Below are 15,856 nucleotides of genomic sequence, written 5' to 3' on the forward strand. Positions count from 1 at the left end.
CCATTCCCACCACCCTTCTGAGTAATACCCCACCTTCTCACTATATAGAAGGATCTGGCAACTTCTGTTTCAGTGTATCTGAAGAAGTGTGTATGCACACGAAAGCTCATACCAAGAACTAACTTAGTTGGTCTTTAAGGTGCTACTGGAAGGAATTTTTTTATTTTGACTATGGCAGACCAACACGGCTACCCATCTACTATTTGAACAAGTTTTCTTTCTTAAGAATATGTGAGACAGAGGTGGAGCTGAGGAATACTTCTAGAGACCTAGGAGAAAGGGCAAGTGCAGGTCAACACGCTTTATTTAAAAAAAGAAAATGGCAACAACACCCTAAAGAAATCTAACCCTTGAGGGCCAGATCAGGACAAAAGAGGGGCAGAGGTTTTTTTGCCAAGGACGTGTCTCCGAACTGTCCTCAGTAACCGGGGCAGTTGGAGCATCTGAGAGAGCAGAATGACCGTAGGTGAATCAGGACAGACTGGCCATAACTGCTGAATCTGATGCCTCCTTCCCTATCTGCAGAGGACGGATACTCCCATTATTCCCTCGGTGTGCATGGCTGCCGCATAGCTTTCCTCTACTGGCCCCTGCTGGAGAGCGCAAGGCCTGTCAAGTTCCTCTGGAAACTGGAGCAGGTGAGGAAACACCCGCCATCTTTGTTGTTCTTCTCCAAACACACCGGCAGACACTGACGCTGTATGTCCTGATCTCTCCTTTCCCCTGCTCGCAGGTCTGCGATGACGAGTGGCACCACTATGCCCTGAACCTTGAGTTCCCCACCGTGACGCTTTACGTAGACGGCGTCTCCTACGACCCTGCGCTGATCCACGACAATGGCCTCATCCATCCCCCACGGCGTGAATCTTCCCTCATGATTGGAGCCTGCTGGGCCGGTGAGCACTTCCCAGCGACTGGAAAATAGGCAGAGGAAGTGGAGACTCAGTTTTCTTGGGTTCCTCAGAGTGGGATGCAAATTTTCCAAAAACGTTGAAGTTTAAAATGGTTCGGGGGGGGGGGAGCAGTCGACCCAGCTCCTTTGAGGAAAACCTAAAATAATGTGCTGTACTGACTTAGGCTACAATGCTAAACTCCCAATGAAATGGCCTTCAAGTTTCCAGAAAGCGAGCTTGGAAAGGCTTCATGGTTTCAAAATCTGCAGTGCCACCCCCTTCCTTCGATTGCAACGAGTCTCATATCCTATTCCCCGAACTACAGATGCCACCTCTGAGGTGTGACAATTTGGTTGCCTCAGTCGCAGGGCTGCCTTTAGCATATGTACCGCTGGGGTGCAAAGATCCACCCAGCACCCCCACATTCTGGGGGGAGCCAAAATTGTTGACCTTTTTTAGGGCGGGGGGAAATTGCTCACCTGTTACAGTGGTACCTCGCAAGACGAATGCCTCGCAAGACAAAAAACTCGCTAGACGAAAGGGTTTTTTGAGCTGCTTCGCAAGACGATTTTCCCTATGGGCTTGCTTCGCAAGAAGGAAACATCTTGCAAGTTTGTTTCCTTTTTCTTAACACCGTTAATACAGTTGTGATTTGGCTTTGAGGAACAACTCATAGAACGCGGTGTGGTAGCCTTTTTTGAGGTTTTTGAAGACTTTGGTGATTTTTGAAGCTTTTCCAAAACTTTCCCGACACCGTGCTTTGCAAGACGAAAAAAATCGCAAGACGACAAAACTCGCGGAACGAATTAATTTCGTCTTGCGAGGCCCCACTGTACAATCTGCTTTTGTTTCCTGACTCTCGGGAATATTTGACGCTACGGGACGGGGGATTTTGGCTCCATTGCTTTTCACTGCCACCGATCGAGAGGGACCAGTATACAGTAGGTATACATTTGGCACCCCCCCCCCCCGAATTCAGCGCCCGGGTGCCCCACACCCCTTGCACCCCTGGGTAAAGATGGCCCTGTTCATTTGCCCATGCAGGACCAGCCCTGTCATTAGGCAAAGTGAGGCAGCAGCCTCAGGCAGGTAGTTTTAGATGTCATGAAAGGGCAGCAAAGAATTCATTTGCTTATTCACTTTTACTGGTAGAGAGAGTTTGAAGAAGCGCTCAAGAAGACTCTTGTTCAGCATTTTGAATTTCACTTCTGTTTTGCAGAGGAAAGGAACAAAGAAAAGGCCAAAGTGAATGAGAACTCCACGGATCTGGGGCAAGGTAGTTGACTTTCTCTGTCACCACGCCTGGCTCGCCCCTCTCTTCATGCATGCCATTCCCTGTACATGGCCATTTCCGTTTCCCTCACCCCTCTGGGAGGAAAATCTTGGCACCTGGATGACTTTGCCAACGTAGCTTCTTCTGGGCAAGATGGTGTTTTAATCTCTGTGGTTTCTGAGAGGGCCTGAAGGGGGAACAAAGCTGGTCTGCGAGAGGCTTTATCTTACCTTTTCCTAATTTTTATTACTTTTAACAAATACAGTCGAAACAAACCAAACAATCGTAACTGATAAGTTGCATCAACGTGGTTAACATTTTTTGGAGCAGAGGTCCAGCTCCGAGGGCCTTCTGGTGGGTCCCTCATTGTGAGAAGTGAAGCTACAGGGAACCAGGCAGAGGGCCTTCTCAGTAGTGGCACCCTCCCATCAGATGTCAAGGAAAGAAACAACTATCTGGCTTTTAGAAGACATCTGTTTAGGGAAGTTTTTAATCTTTGGTGTTTTTTCGTATTTTTAATATTCATTTGTGAGCCGCCCAGAGTGGCTGGGGAAACCCAGCCAGATGAGTGGGGTATGTATGTATGTATGTATGTACGTATGTATGTATGTATGTATGTCTAAATAAAGATGATGATCATGATGTGTGTGTGGAAAATTTCTCAAGAGTGTTACCTTTTGAGGCTCCCACTTTTTTGCCTTTCGCTACCACATTGCCTCAAATGGTCTGCGGGGCAATTTTTCCTCCTCACGAACTCTCTGAAACCACAAAGAGGAAACAAGGTCTGTCCCCTTTCCTCGCCACCCCCCAGCTCCTGTGCTGCGGTCTCCCTGTTTCTCAGCTGGCTGCACATCCAAGACTCCCCCCCCCACTCTCCTTCCTTCTTCTTTTGCCTCTCCTCCCACCTGCACCTTCCACCTCCTCCTCCTCCTCTGTGGTCTGTGTTCTCTTTCTTCCCCTTTCTCTCCATCTGTCTCTCACACCATCCCTCCTCCTGTATCCCCCTTAGGAGACCCTCTGCTGATTCACCACTACTTCCACGGTTACTTGGCTGGCTTCACTGCGCGCCCTGGCAGCCTGGAGAGCCGGGAGGTGATAGAGTGTCTCTATGCCTGTCGCGAAGGGCTAGACTACAGCGACTTTGACAGCCTTGGCAAAGGGATGAAGGTACACCCGGAAGCGCCCACCCCCCTTGCCCTCTGGTGGCATGACCTCCCTCCCTTCCCTCTGCTAGCACCTTGGCTTGGCTTCCTGCCTGCTCCTGCCTCCTGCAGAATCTCCTCGTGTTCTCCTGCGTCCGTGTGTCTCGGCCCACCAGCCCGAGCCCTTGCCTCAAAGCCTTCCTCCTTCCCCTGCAGGTTCACGTCAACCCCTCCCAGTCTCTTCTCACCTTGGAGGGCGACGACGTGGAAACCTTCAACCACGCCATCCAGCACGTCGCCTACATGAACTCGCTGCGCTTCGCCACGCCAGGAGTACGACCCCTCAAGCTCACCACGACTGTCAAGTGAGTGTCAAAGCTTCGGCGGCATCCTTCTGGGCTTGAGCCAACAGAGCCTTCCTTTTTTAGTTGTGGGCAGATAGGTTCTGCTGCTAAGATTATTACAGCTTTACTTCTTTGCTCAGTTTCACCATTGTATATACAGTGGTACCTTGGTTCTCGAACGGCTTAGTTGTTGAACAAATCGGCTCCCAAAGGTCGCAAACCCGGAAATAAGTGTTCCGCTTTGCAAACTTTTTTTGGAAGCCGAACATCCGAGGTGGCTTCCGCTTGACTGCAGGAAGCTCCTGCAGCCAATTGGAAGCCGCGCCTTGGTTTTTGAATGGTTTCGGGAGTCGAATGGACTCCCGGAACGGATTAAGTTGAAGAACCAAGGTACAGGGCCGGATTTAGGTTTGATGAGGCCCTAAGCTACTGAAGGTAATGGGGCTCTTTATATGTCCAGCTGTCCTTTGTCAACACCAATTGTCATTTTTTGTGTTGAATATATGCCACATGGTAATTTATGGACCTAATAGGTATCTAAAGCCATTTGCACATAATAGGAGCCTACACAACACAAAACACTGTTGCTGTATGTAGGTTTTATTTTATTTGTTTTTTAACTTATATTTTGGAAATGTACATCCAGGTTTTTTTTCCTTTAAATTTTTTTGGGGCCCCCAAGAGAGTGGGGCCCTAAGCTATAGCTTGTTTAGCTTATATGTAAATCCTGCACTGCCAAGGTACCACTGTATGTGGGACTTTACAGAATCAAACAGAAGCTTAGCCTGAGGGTGTGTGCGCATGATACCTTTAACACACAAAATCTGAAGCGCCTCACTTCACTTAAAGAATTCCAGGCACTGTCGCTTACCCTGCACTTTCAGCTCACGACACGGCATTAGTATTGGATTAGAGATGCAGAAGAGACTTCAGGGGGCGACAGGGGGCGCAAGCTTTGAAGTTCCACAGACCCAGCAGAAGCGATGTGTCTCCGTTAAGGGTCTCATCTTGCCTGCTTGGTATGTCTTGTTCCCCTGGCTGCTGCTTTTGCTTTTAACAACTCTGGATTGATAGTTTGAGTACTTATAAGAACCCTGCTTTGCTCTGCAGAAAAAAAGCAGGGAGGAACGGCACTTACTGGTTCGTGTGAGCATGCTTTGTGGAAATGAGTAGCTCAGACTTAATTCCCCTGAAAGATAATGGTGGGATTTCCACAATAGGCTTGGATAGCTAGCAACATAATCAGAGGGTCTACCACCAAGGAGAGGTTGCTAGCCCCTTGTTCTCAAGCTGCTTTTATTTTCTGCACTTTTTTTACAACTACAGTGGTGCCTCGCAAGACGAAATTAATTCGTTCCGCGAGTTTTTTCGTCTTGCGAAGCACGGTGTCGGAAAAGTTTTGGAAAAGCTTCAAAAATCACCAAAGTCTTCAAAAACCTCAAAAAAGGCTACCACACCGCGTGCTATGAGTTGCTCCTCGAAGTCAAGTCGCAACTGTATTAACGGTTTTAAGAAAAAGGAAACAAACTTGCAAGACGTTTCCGTCTTGCGAAGCAAGCCCATAGGGAAAATCGTCTTGCGAAGCAACTCAAAAAACCAAAAACCCTTTCGTTTTGCGAGTTTTCCGTCTTGCGAGGCATTCGTCTTGCGAGGTACCACTGTATTTAATGGTATTGCTTTAAATACAAGCTGCCCAGGACACTGATTACGTGGAAGGATAGGCTATCCATTTTTAAAAAATAAAAATGTGTTCTTAAAAACGAAGGTGTCCCTTGGTGCTGAGGAACAAAAGGGAATTTTGTTGCAGACTGGGATCAAGGGGTGTTGCTTTCTCCTGTCTTCCCTTAGATGCTTCAGCGAGGAATCCTGCGTCTCCATCCCGGATGTGGAGGGCTACGTGGTTGTGCTTCAGCCTGATGCTCCTCAGATCTTACTGAGTGGCAGTTCCCACTTTGCCCGGCCTGTCTCTGACTTCGAAGGCCCCGAGGGAGTCCCTCTCTTTCCTGACCTCCAGATTTCTTGCTCCATTTCACATCAGGTAGAGCCCAAGAAAGACGAGAGTTGGCACGGCACAGGTGAGCTGAGCGCTTCGGTAGAGATGCTGTAGCTGCACAGGGGTCTTTGTGTGCATTTGTGTGACAACCCAGGCAACAAAAGCAGAAAAAGCAGGCAGTTTTGCTAGAAGCAGGAAGTGTCACATTTTACCAATCTGATCCTGGAAAGATATGGACTTCCTAGCCCTAGTAATATGAACAAAACCCTCTTGAGACCATTTAACATATTCTTTTTTCCATTTATAATAACTATACTTCTCCAGAGAAAAAGCAGAGACATCACCTTGCCAACAAAGGTCCGTATAGTTAAAGCCATGGTCTTCCCAGTAGTGATGTATGGAAGTGAGAGCTGGACCATAAAGAAGGCTGATCGCCGAAGAATGGATGCTTTTGAATTCTGGTGCTGGAGGAGACTCTTGAGAGTCCCATGGACTGCAAGAAGATCAAACCTATCCATTCTGAAGGAAATCAGCCCTGAGTGCTCATTGGAAGGACAGATCCTGAAGCTGAGGCTCCAATACTTTGGCCACCTCATGAAAAGAGAAGACTCCCTGGAAAAGACCCTGATGTTGGGAAAGATGGAGGGCACAAGGAGAAGGGGACGACAGAGGACGAGATGATGGGACAGTGTTCTCGAAGCTACCAGCATGAGTTTGACTAAACTGTGGGAGGCAGTGGAAGATAGGAGTGCCTGGCGTGCTCTGGTCCAGGGGGGCACGAAGAGTCAGACACAACTAAACGACTAAATAACAACATACTTTTCCAGCATCTGAAATGCAAAACACTATATAGAAAGAACGCACAGTCATATAGCATAATTGTCATGTTGGTTCCTGGAAACTATAGTTTGCGGAGGCTGCTCGGAGATCCTTAAACTCATTCAAAGAACTACAGTTCCCAGTGTTCCCTGGATATAGGAAATGGGGGTTGCTATGGCATGGAAGGCCAGGAACAGAAAGAGGAAGCTGAGAAGGGGTGGGGAAGGGATGGCTAACCAGCAGAGAATGAGAAGGGAGGAAAGGTGAGGAGCAGGAGCAGGAGCAGGAGCAGTTAGGATCTTCGGGGAAAGAGGTGAGGCGAAGACTGAGTGCGAGTGTATTCCAAAAGCAGTAAGGACAAAGACAGAGGTAATTATTTCGGAGCCATCCTCCCAGTGGCGTAGCGTGGGGGGTGCAGGGGGGGCCGGCCGCACCGGGCACAACATCTGGGGGTTAGGGTTAGGGGCGCAAATCCACGGGTTAGGGGGCGCAAATCCATGGGTTAGGGGGCGCATATTACTTGCCTTGCCCCGGGTGCTGACAACCCACGCTACACCACTGCATCCTCCTGTCTTTCATCCAGACATATTTGTTCATCTCCAGGGTCGAGCCCTGGAAAAAGTGATTCTGCAAATGTGAAGTAGAACCAGGCTGATTGGCAGCTCCCTGTGATGTCACCGAACAGCCCTCCTCCTTTCCTGGGAGTTGTTTGGCACATGTTTTTTAAAAATGTCCTTTTATGTATGTGTGCCTATGCAAAGCTTTTAAACCTAGACCAGCAGCTGAGCAAGACCAACTGTACGGTTCCCTATTGCACATGTCTGCCATTTCATTTCTGAATCCAGGCTCCCGGTGGCAGAGAGACATGCTGTGATGATAACTCTTTTTGCTTTACATCTGCCTTTCCCCCTAAGGAGCGGAGAGAGAAATGGAGCTGGGAACAAGAGAATAGGAAGGAATCAAAGCTTCATCAGCTGCTTTAATGAGGTTGGGAGGTGTGTAAGGAGATGGAAGAGAAAAGAGAGAGGTAGATGGCAAGATTGTGGAGAGGTTTAAAATTAGGAGGTAAAATCAAGGGCAAAATAGGGAAGGGAAGCCACTGAGGACAGTGAAGGAGCAAGAAACTCGAATGGAGATTAAGCCAGACCGGGGGGGGGGGGGAATCAGTTTTGTATTTTTAAATTGCTTAGGTCAATTTGTTTTTATATCTCATTTCATCAGTATTTTTAATTTATATTTTATGCAAACAGCTTAGAGGTTTTGTTGATTGAGTAGTACAGAAATGCAATGCAATGCAATGCAATGCAATGCAATAAAATAAAATAAAATAAAATATGCCGGTCATCTCTCTGTTCCCCTTTCTATACTGAATGGGTGTAAGCTGTTTGTTTTCAAGAAAGGTTAGAGAAACAGAAAGGTAAGCTAAGAAGCAGAAGACCAGGCAGGAAAATGAGCCCCTTTTTGTTTCTAGTGAGTGAAAGAAAATGATCCTATTCTCCCCAGTTTTTATCTGGATGGTAACTGGGGATGAGGGTGCAGAGAAAGGGGTGTGTTGTGAGGGTCCCCAGAGGCCATCTTCCTTGCCCCCCCCAAACCTATCAGCACCTCTGACCACTGCATGTGCTCACCTTTACAATATAATTTTCCTGGTCAAACCCATATTTTGATGCAAACCGCTTAGTAGAGCGGCTTAAGTGCATCTCTGGAGGGTGGAGGGTGGATGCAACAAATAAATGCGGTTCCCTCCTGTCAGGGAACTGACATCGGAGGGAGAGGCGAAGGGGAGGCTCCCAGATGATGCTGGCGAAGGACCCAGCAGCAGGGGGAGAAACAGCTCAGTAGAGGGGGAAGCCAATCAGCGCAACACCAGGGATAAAGGGAGGCAGACGGGGGGAATTGGAGAGAGGGCTCCGGGACTCTTCACTGGACATCAGTGAGGAGAGCCCAGGTCCTCCGCTACCCACGCCTTCCCTGCGCAGAAGACTCCCGCGCAGTGAGAGGAGGAGGAGACTGGGTGTCAAACAACTTTTATGTTGGAAGAGGTTCAAGAAACGCCCACTGACGGATTCTGCCAGTGACTGAGGCAGCCACCATGAGAAGGGGCTGTGCAGTCAGAAAGTTTTAACAAGGCAAATTAACCGAGAAAGGCACCAGTTTACGCACGAGTAACTCATACCTATTACACCTCCCTTCTCTCGTAAGTCTTCCCTGCCTTCTCTCCCTTGCAGTGGCAGATACGCGGATGTCGGACGAGATTGTTCACAATCTGGATGGTTGCGAGATCTCCCTGGTCGGAGAGGACCTGGACCCTGAGAGGGAGTACCTGGTCTTAGATGGAGCCTCCCTGCAGCAGCGAGGCCTGGAGCTCATCAACACCTCTGCCTACCTCAGCGTCACAGGTGTGCATCTTTTCTGGCCTCAACCTTCTCCATCACAACACAGTCTGGACATGCTGAAGGGTTCCTGGGATGATAAAGCTCTGGTTACCCAACAGATAGCTTTCATATATCCCATATGCTGGGATAGCTCAGACGGTAGAGCTTGGGACTCTTAATCTCAGGATGAGGGGTTTGAGACCCATGTTGCGCTGGATGATCCTCATGGTTCCTTCCAGCTCTACAGATCTATGATTCTGTTATTCATGTCCTCACAGCCAAACCAGTAAGGTAAAGGTAAAGGTAAAGGGGACCTGTGACCATTAGGTCCAGTCGTGACCAACTCTGGGGTTGCGGCGCTCATCTCGCTTTATTGGCCAAGGGAGCCAGCGTACAGCTTCCGGGTCATGTGGCCAGCAGGACTAAGCCGCTTCTGGCGAACCAGAGCAGCGCACGGAAACGTCGTTTACCTTCCTGTCAAAGTGGTACCTATTTATCCTACTTGCACTTTGACATGCTCTTGAACTGCTAGGTTGGCAGGAGCAGGGACCGAGCAACGGGAGCTCACCCCGTTGCAGGGATTCGAACCACCAGCTTTCTGATCGGCAAGTCCTAGGCTCTGTGGTTTAACCCACAACGCCACCCGCATCCCTTCCAAACTCCTGGTAGTGGTTTGTTAAAGCCAGATCTGCCCCAATGATCTATAACAGTGCTTCCCAAACTTGGGTCTCCAGCTGTTTTTCGGACTACAATCCCCATCATCCCTGACCAGTGATCTTGCTAGCTGCGGATGATGGGACTTGTAGTCCAAAAACAGCCAGAGACCCAAGTTTGGGAAACACTGATCTACAGAGAGGGTAGGTGGGTGGGTGTGCATTGGATTTTAACGACAAATGAGTTGTGCAGTGGCATATGTGCACAGACCCCTCCTCCCACCATCGCTGCATCTCTCTACCCAGGTATTTCTGTCTCTTATCTAAGCCCCAGTAATGGAAGTGAGTTTGGTTACGGGGGGAACGCAAGAAAAGCAGACTTCAGGGAAGTAAACTGCAACAGGGGTTGGGAGAGGGTTTAAACATGGACTTTATTTACCTCGTGATTATATATATATTTTTAAAAGCATCTTATGAAAAGAATCAAGCAAGAAAATTATTAGTAAAAAAAAAACCCCACTAAAATTTAATAATATAAAATAAAACCAGCAGGAAACAAGAAACACGTCCGCATTCTAGGTCTCTGGGTAGGCTAGAAGCCTGATAGGCTCTGTGTTATTGGCAACTGTGTGTGAACTGGATAATTTGAAGTGAAGAAGCAGTGAGGGCAATGCTTAATCCTCCCCCACCCATTATCTCCCCCACTTCCCTGCTATGGCTTCATTCCTGACCCTGAATTTGAGATGCTTATTTATGAGGTAAAGATGTATTTATGAGGTAAACTGTGCAATGAGGAAAGGTGGAATGAAGGAGCAGTAACTTGCAAGGCTTGCAGTAACTTGCTGTGGGATAAACCACAGAGCCTAGGACTTGCTGATCAGAAGGTCGGCGGTTTGAATCCCCACGACGGGGTGAGCTCCCGTTGCTCAGTCCCTGCTCCTGCCAACCTAGCAGTACGAAAGCACGTCAAAGTGCAAGTAGATAAATAGGTACCGCTCCGATGGGAAGGCAAACGGTGTTTCCGTGCGCTGCACTGGTTCACCAGAAGCGGCTTAGTCATGCTGGCCACATGACCCGGAAGCTGTACGCGGCTCCCTCGGCCAATAAAGAGAGATGAGCGCTGCAACCCCAGAGTCGGCCACGACTGGACCTAATGGTCAGGGGTCCCTTTACCTTACCTAACTTGCAAGGGAGAATTTAAGCACTTATATGCACTTTCAGCCCCCTCTGTTTTGCAGTGACAATGCAGGGTTTTGCATGGGAAGTTTAGTTTATATTGCAAAGCCTGAGCTCAGCCAGCTTGGAAGCTTTAACCCTCCCCTCCCACCCCTGACCTCCGCCTGGGTATCTTTCCCCATTTCTAGGCGTGGAGAGCATTGCTGTCTATGAGGAGATCCTTCGCCAAGTCTCCTATTGCATCCATCATGGCGCCGCCCTTTATGAGAGGAAGTTCCGCCTTTCTTGCACCGAGATGAATGGCCGTTACTCCAGCAACGAGTTCACCGTTGAGGTAAGCAAGGGAGGGCGCGAAATTCAAAATGTCTGCGAATCGGGCTGCGGCGGAGGTGGGTGTCAACAGCCTGGAACCAAGAATCCTGACTAGAGGTTTCTCATTGCAGGTCAACGTCCTTCACAACATGAACAGAGCCGCTCACCCGAACCACATTATGAGCGCCCAGCAGTTCATGCACCGTGGACACCATCTGCCTCCAGAACTTTCTGGCCACAGCCTGGCAAGCCCCCACCGCAACTCCAGTACGTACCGATTGATACGCTACTGTGAAGTGGCAGGTTGACTGAGAAAAGAGGGATAAGAGAGGGTGGCACACTCAATTTCAGGGTCAAAGTTGATTAGGTCTGTGACTGGATCCCCAGTGTATTTTACTTTAGTCCAGGTGTCGGGGTTCAGAGAATCCTATCCCTCCACAGTGGGGTGCCAAGAAGCAGATAAACAAAGAAGAGTTCTTACCAAGTACCGTATTTTTTGCTCTATAAGACTCACTTTTTCCCTCCTAAAAAGTAAGGGGAAATGTGTGGGCGTCTTATGGAGCGAATGCAGGCTGCGCAGCTATCCCAGAAGCCAGAACAGCAAGAGGGATTGCTGCTTCCACTGCGCAGCGATCCCTCTTGCTGTTCTGGCTTCTGAGATTCAGAATATTTTTTTTCTTGCTTTCCTCCTCCAAAAACTATGTGCGTCTTGTGGTCTAGTGCGTCTTATAGAGCGAAAAATATGGTAGTTTACAGTGGTACCTCGGGTTACAGACGCTTCAGGTTACGGACTCCGCTAACCCAGAAATATTACCTTGGGTTAAGAACTTTGCTTCAGGATAAGAACAGAAATCGCACAGCAGCGGTGCAGCGGCAGGCCCCATTAGCTAAAGTGGTACCTCAGGTTAAGAACAGTTTCAGGTTAAGAACAGACCACCAGAACGAATTAAGTTCTTTACCCGAGGTACCACTGTACCTTGTTACTTCTCCCTTTGACTTGGGACAGCCAGATAAACATTTTTTCAAGCAATAAGGCTTTAACCTCGGTGCTGTCAGTGAGGTATCTAGGCACACTACGCAGGGCAGGGACTCCCAATATTCAAGATGCTATTTTTACCTCTAAAGCCCTAAACGGCTTGTGTGCCTTTTCCTTAGCAGCTGATCTGTTTTATATACGCTTGAGCTTTCAGGAAAGGGCAGGCCGCCAATGTATATTAAGTAGTACATGAAAGGAGAAGCTGGAGATCATTGGAATACCAGCTGAAAAGAGCCAAGGCAAAGGCCTGGGGTGATACTAGGAATCTATGGCAGGATATCTGTACTCTCGATGAGCGAAAGGCAGAAGAACTGCCTTTCTGTATGCAGATATAGTGTCTCTGAACCTGGAAGCTCCATTTAGCTCCCATGGGTGCTAGACCGGTTCTCCATAGAATCCTCTCACTCCTTTTCGACAGGCCTCTAAACCACCGGCCATCTCCACATCTTGGGAGCGGCAGGTTCTAGGGAGGGTTGAAGTGTGGCATATGCAGCTTCTGCAACGAAAAGCCTGCCCTCCGGAACCACATCCTAACTCCTCCGTGGGCAGCCACGAAACAACCTGGCTTTACCCTCCCCCTTTCTCTTTTCCTACAGTGGTCCCCAGCGCTGCCACCATCATCATTGTGGTCTGCGTGGGCTTCCTGGCCCTCATGGTGATCCTGGGCGTCCTACGTATCCACTCCTTGCACAGGCGAGGGAGCGAGCGCGAGGGCACAGGCGAGTCCGCGGAGAGCCACGGAGGTGCCCAGGCCAAGGAGAGCGAGATGTTCTGGGACGACTCCGCTCTCACCATCATCGTCAACCCCATGGAGGTGAGTGGAGGGAGCAGGGCAGGAAAGAGACTCCACTTCTGACACCAGTGTTGCAAGCAACCCCAATCAGTGCCGAGCCGTGCATGTGATTCCAGGGGTCTGTGCTCCTTTGGAGAATTGAAGACGTGGCAGAGGCTGTTGTAGCTTTAAGAAATATGATTTAGAATCATAGAATCCTAGAGTTGGAAGAGACCACAAGGGCCATCGAGTCCAACCCCCTGCCAAGCAGGAAACACCATCAGAGCACTCCTGACATATGGTTGTCAAGCCTCTGCTTAAAGACCTCCAAAGTAGGAGACTCCACCACACTCCTTGGCAGCAAATTCCACTGTCAAACAGCTCTTACTGTCAGGATTTATTCATACATTTACACCTGAATCTAGATGGAGAGCAGGGGCATATTGTGGGGGTGCCAGTGGTGCCGTGGCCCCGGGTGCACAACTTTGGAGGGGGCACAAACCAGGTGCAGCCATGCAGCTGACCCCAGAGAAGCCCAGTCCAGTGCTCCTCTTCACCAGCCAAGGGCTACGTTGGCCAGCCAGGCTCCCCCCTTGCTCCAATGGGGTCACTGCAGTGGGGAGGGCTGAGCTGGACCCCCCCCCCATGCCCAGTACGTGCGCCTGCCCTAGGCGGTGACAACAAATGGCCTCGGTCCAGTATACCTGAAGGAGCGTCTCCACCTCCATCGTTCTACCCGGACACTGAGGTCCAGCACCGAGGGCCTTCTGGCGGTTCCCTCGCTGTTAGAAGCCAAGTTACAGGGGCCTTCTCGGTAGTGGCGCCCTCCCACCAGATGGCAAGAGAACAACAACTACCAGACTTTTAGAAGACATCTGAAGGCAGCCCTGTTTAGGGAAGCTTTTAATGTTTGATGTATTATAGTATTTTAATATTCTTTTGGAAGCTGCCCAGAGTGGCTGGGGAGGCCCAGCCAGATGGGCGGGGTATAAATAATAAATTATTATTATACTATAACAACCAACACTACACCGTTGGGAGTGAGTCCAGATCTTACAGAACAGTCACCTCAAGAGCGTCTTGTGCCCCACAGCACTGGAGTCCAAGGTGGGGCGAAACTAGGCTTTATTTCACCTCGGTCAAAGACCCAGTTTGGCACCCCCTTCACACACATTTGTGTACACACACACATAGGCTGGGAGTCTCGGGGGCACCCCTCTGAAGGCTTCAACTGGGGCAAAAAAACCAGGCTAGCCTCCCCGTAGCTACGGTTCTGTCCAAGGCATCTCTCAGCCTGCCTTCAGCCAGCCAGCCAAAATCATTCTGGCCTTTTCCCTGGCTATTCCAAGCCTTTTGCTCGATTGTCACTTCCTCCTTCTCTTTAGGGACGCAGCTGGCGCTGTGGTCTAAACCACTGAGCCTTTTGGGCTTGCCGATCAGAAGGTCGGCAGTTCGAATCCCCATGACGGGGTGAGCTCCCGTTGCTCAGTCCCAGCTCCTGCCAACCTAGCGGTTCGAAAGCATGCCAGTGCAAGTAGATAAATAGGTACCACTGCGGCGGGAAGGTAAACGGCGTTTCCTTGTGCTCTGGTTTCCGTCACTGTATTTCATCGCACCAGAAGCGGTTTTGTCATGCTGGACACATGACCCGGAAAGCTGTCTGTGGACAAATGCCAGCTCCCTCGGCCTGAAAGCAAGATGAGTGCCACATCCCATAGTCGCTGGACTTAACTATCCAGGGGTCCTTTACCTTTTTACCTTCTCTTTCTAGTCATACCAGAGCTGCCAGGAGAGGGCAGCAGAAGCTTCTGGGTCGACCGTCAGAGAAGTAGCTGAAGAGGAGGAAGAGGAAAGCAGTGACTCTGAATCACCGGACAGCCCAGGCAGCGACGTGGCCGATGACCAGCGCATTGTGGGCAAGCACGATGCCCCTTGCCGCTTCTAGAGGCATGCGATGGATGGGGGAGAGGAACGCCAGCGAGAGAGGGAGGTCCTGCTTATGTTTAGTCCCTGGGGGGTGGGGGTATGTGTCTGGCCTCCCCCCCTTCCTCTTCCCGCCCCCCGCCCTGCATTCTCCAGACCTCTTGTATTTGCACAGCGGAGGCTGACCCCCAAGACATGAGATTTTGGCGCATGAGGCAGAGAATCCAATTGGCACCTTCCCTTCCCACAAATTAACACGGAGCACAATCCACCGGGAAGTTCTCCTGCGCAAGTGTCTTTAAAATGGAACAGAAGCTGTGCAAGAGCATCACGGTGGATTAATGGTGCCTCGTGCCTCAGATTTGGCCCTCCCCAAAATAAAATCTGGCTCTTGAGATGTCCGCTTGACCTTGCCCCAGCATAGGCCCACTGTTCTGTCTGCTGCCCTTCGATAGCAGCGCCCAGGGGGAGGAGCCTCTCTTTGACCAGGACCTTGGCTCCTCCCACCTCTCCAGCCGCTTGCTTCAGCTCAAGTGGGGCAGAGCCCCCTAACTCTGGTCTCCGGCAGATGACCCCCTTCGCTCCAGAGAAGGGTAAACTGGATTGGCATGATAAAAAAGTTAGAGGAGCGGGAATTGGGGCCGCGGCAGCAAACCCAGGGGTACGACAAGACACCCCAAGATACTATATATATATATATTGTATATTTTTTCAATGTCGTTGTTTGAGGTTCATTCTTGTTTTCTTGTTTGATGCAAAGAAACAAACAAACAAAAAAGACCTGCAGCTTGTGTCGCTTTGTAAAATTGTCAATAATATTCCAATAACGAGTGAAGGAAATACATGATGTGAAGAAGAAAAATGGAGCAGATTTTAAAATAAAAAAGGATTTAAAAATGTAAGGTCTGGAATAATGGGCGTTCTTCCTTCAGTGAGATAGCTTTCTTCTTTTAATAACTTCTCCACCCCATGTAGTAATTACAAGAATAGAAAAGGGATAAAGGCTGAGGGTCTTCCAATATCTCATTAGTAAGAAGAGTTTGGATTTGGATTTGATATCCCGCCTTTCACTCCCCTTCAGGAGTCTCAAAGCGGCTAACATTCTCCTTTCCCTTCCTCCCCCACAACAAACACTCTGTGAGGTG

The 15,856-nt window shown here is 49.5% G+C and overlaps 1 protein-coding gene across 1 annotated transcript in view; it reads left to right on the forward strand.

Moving 5' to 3' along the window:
- Positions 1–15,613, forward strand: part of CLSTN3 (calsyntenin 3) — a 36,076-nt gene extending 20,463 nt beyond the window's left edge. Inside the window, exons 8-18 of the mRNA XM_081176262.1 lie at positions 526–638; positions 734–896; positions 2,113–2,169; positions 3,176–3,333; positions 3,525–3,673; positions 5,501–5,727; positions 8,693–8,863; positions 10,857–11,002; positions 11,112–11,247; positions 12,613–12,830; positions 14,560–15,613. Coding sequence (XP_081032388.1) covers positions 526–638; positions 734–896; positions 2,113–2,169; positions 3,176–3,333; positions 3,525–3,673; positions 5,501–5,727; positions 8,693–8,863; positions 10,857–11,002; positions 11,112–11,247; positions 12,613–12,830; positions 14,560–14,733 — 1,712 coding nt within the window. The 3' untranslated portion in view covers positions 14,734–15,613. The remainder of the gene's footprint in view (positions 1–525; positions 639–733; positions 897–2,112; positions 2,170–3,175; positions 3,334–3,524; positions 3,674–5,500; positions 5,728–8,692; positions 8,864–10,856; positions 11,003–11,111; positions 11,248–12,612; positions 12,831–14,559) is intronic.
- The last annotated feature ends 243 nt before the right edge of the window (positions 15,614–15,856 follow it).

Source organism: Podarcis bocagei (assembly GCF_964188305.1).
Source record: "Podarcis bocagei genome assembly, chromosome: 17".
NCBI lineage: Eukaryota > Metazoa > Chordata > Lepidosauria > Squamata > Lacertidae > Podarcis > Podarcis bocagei.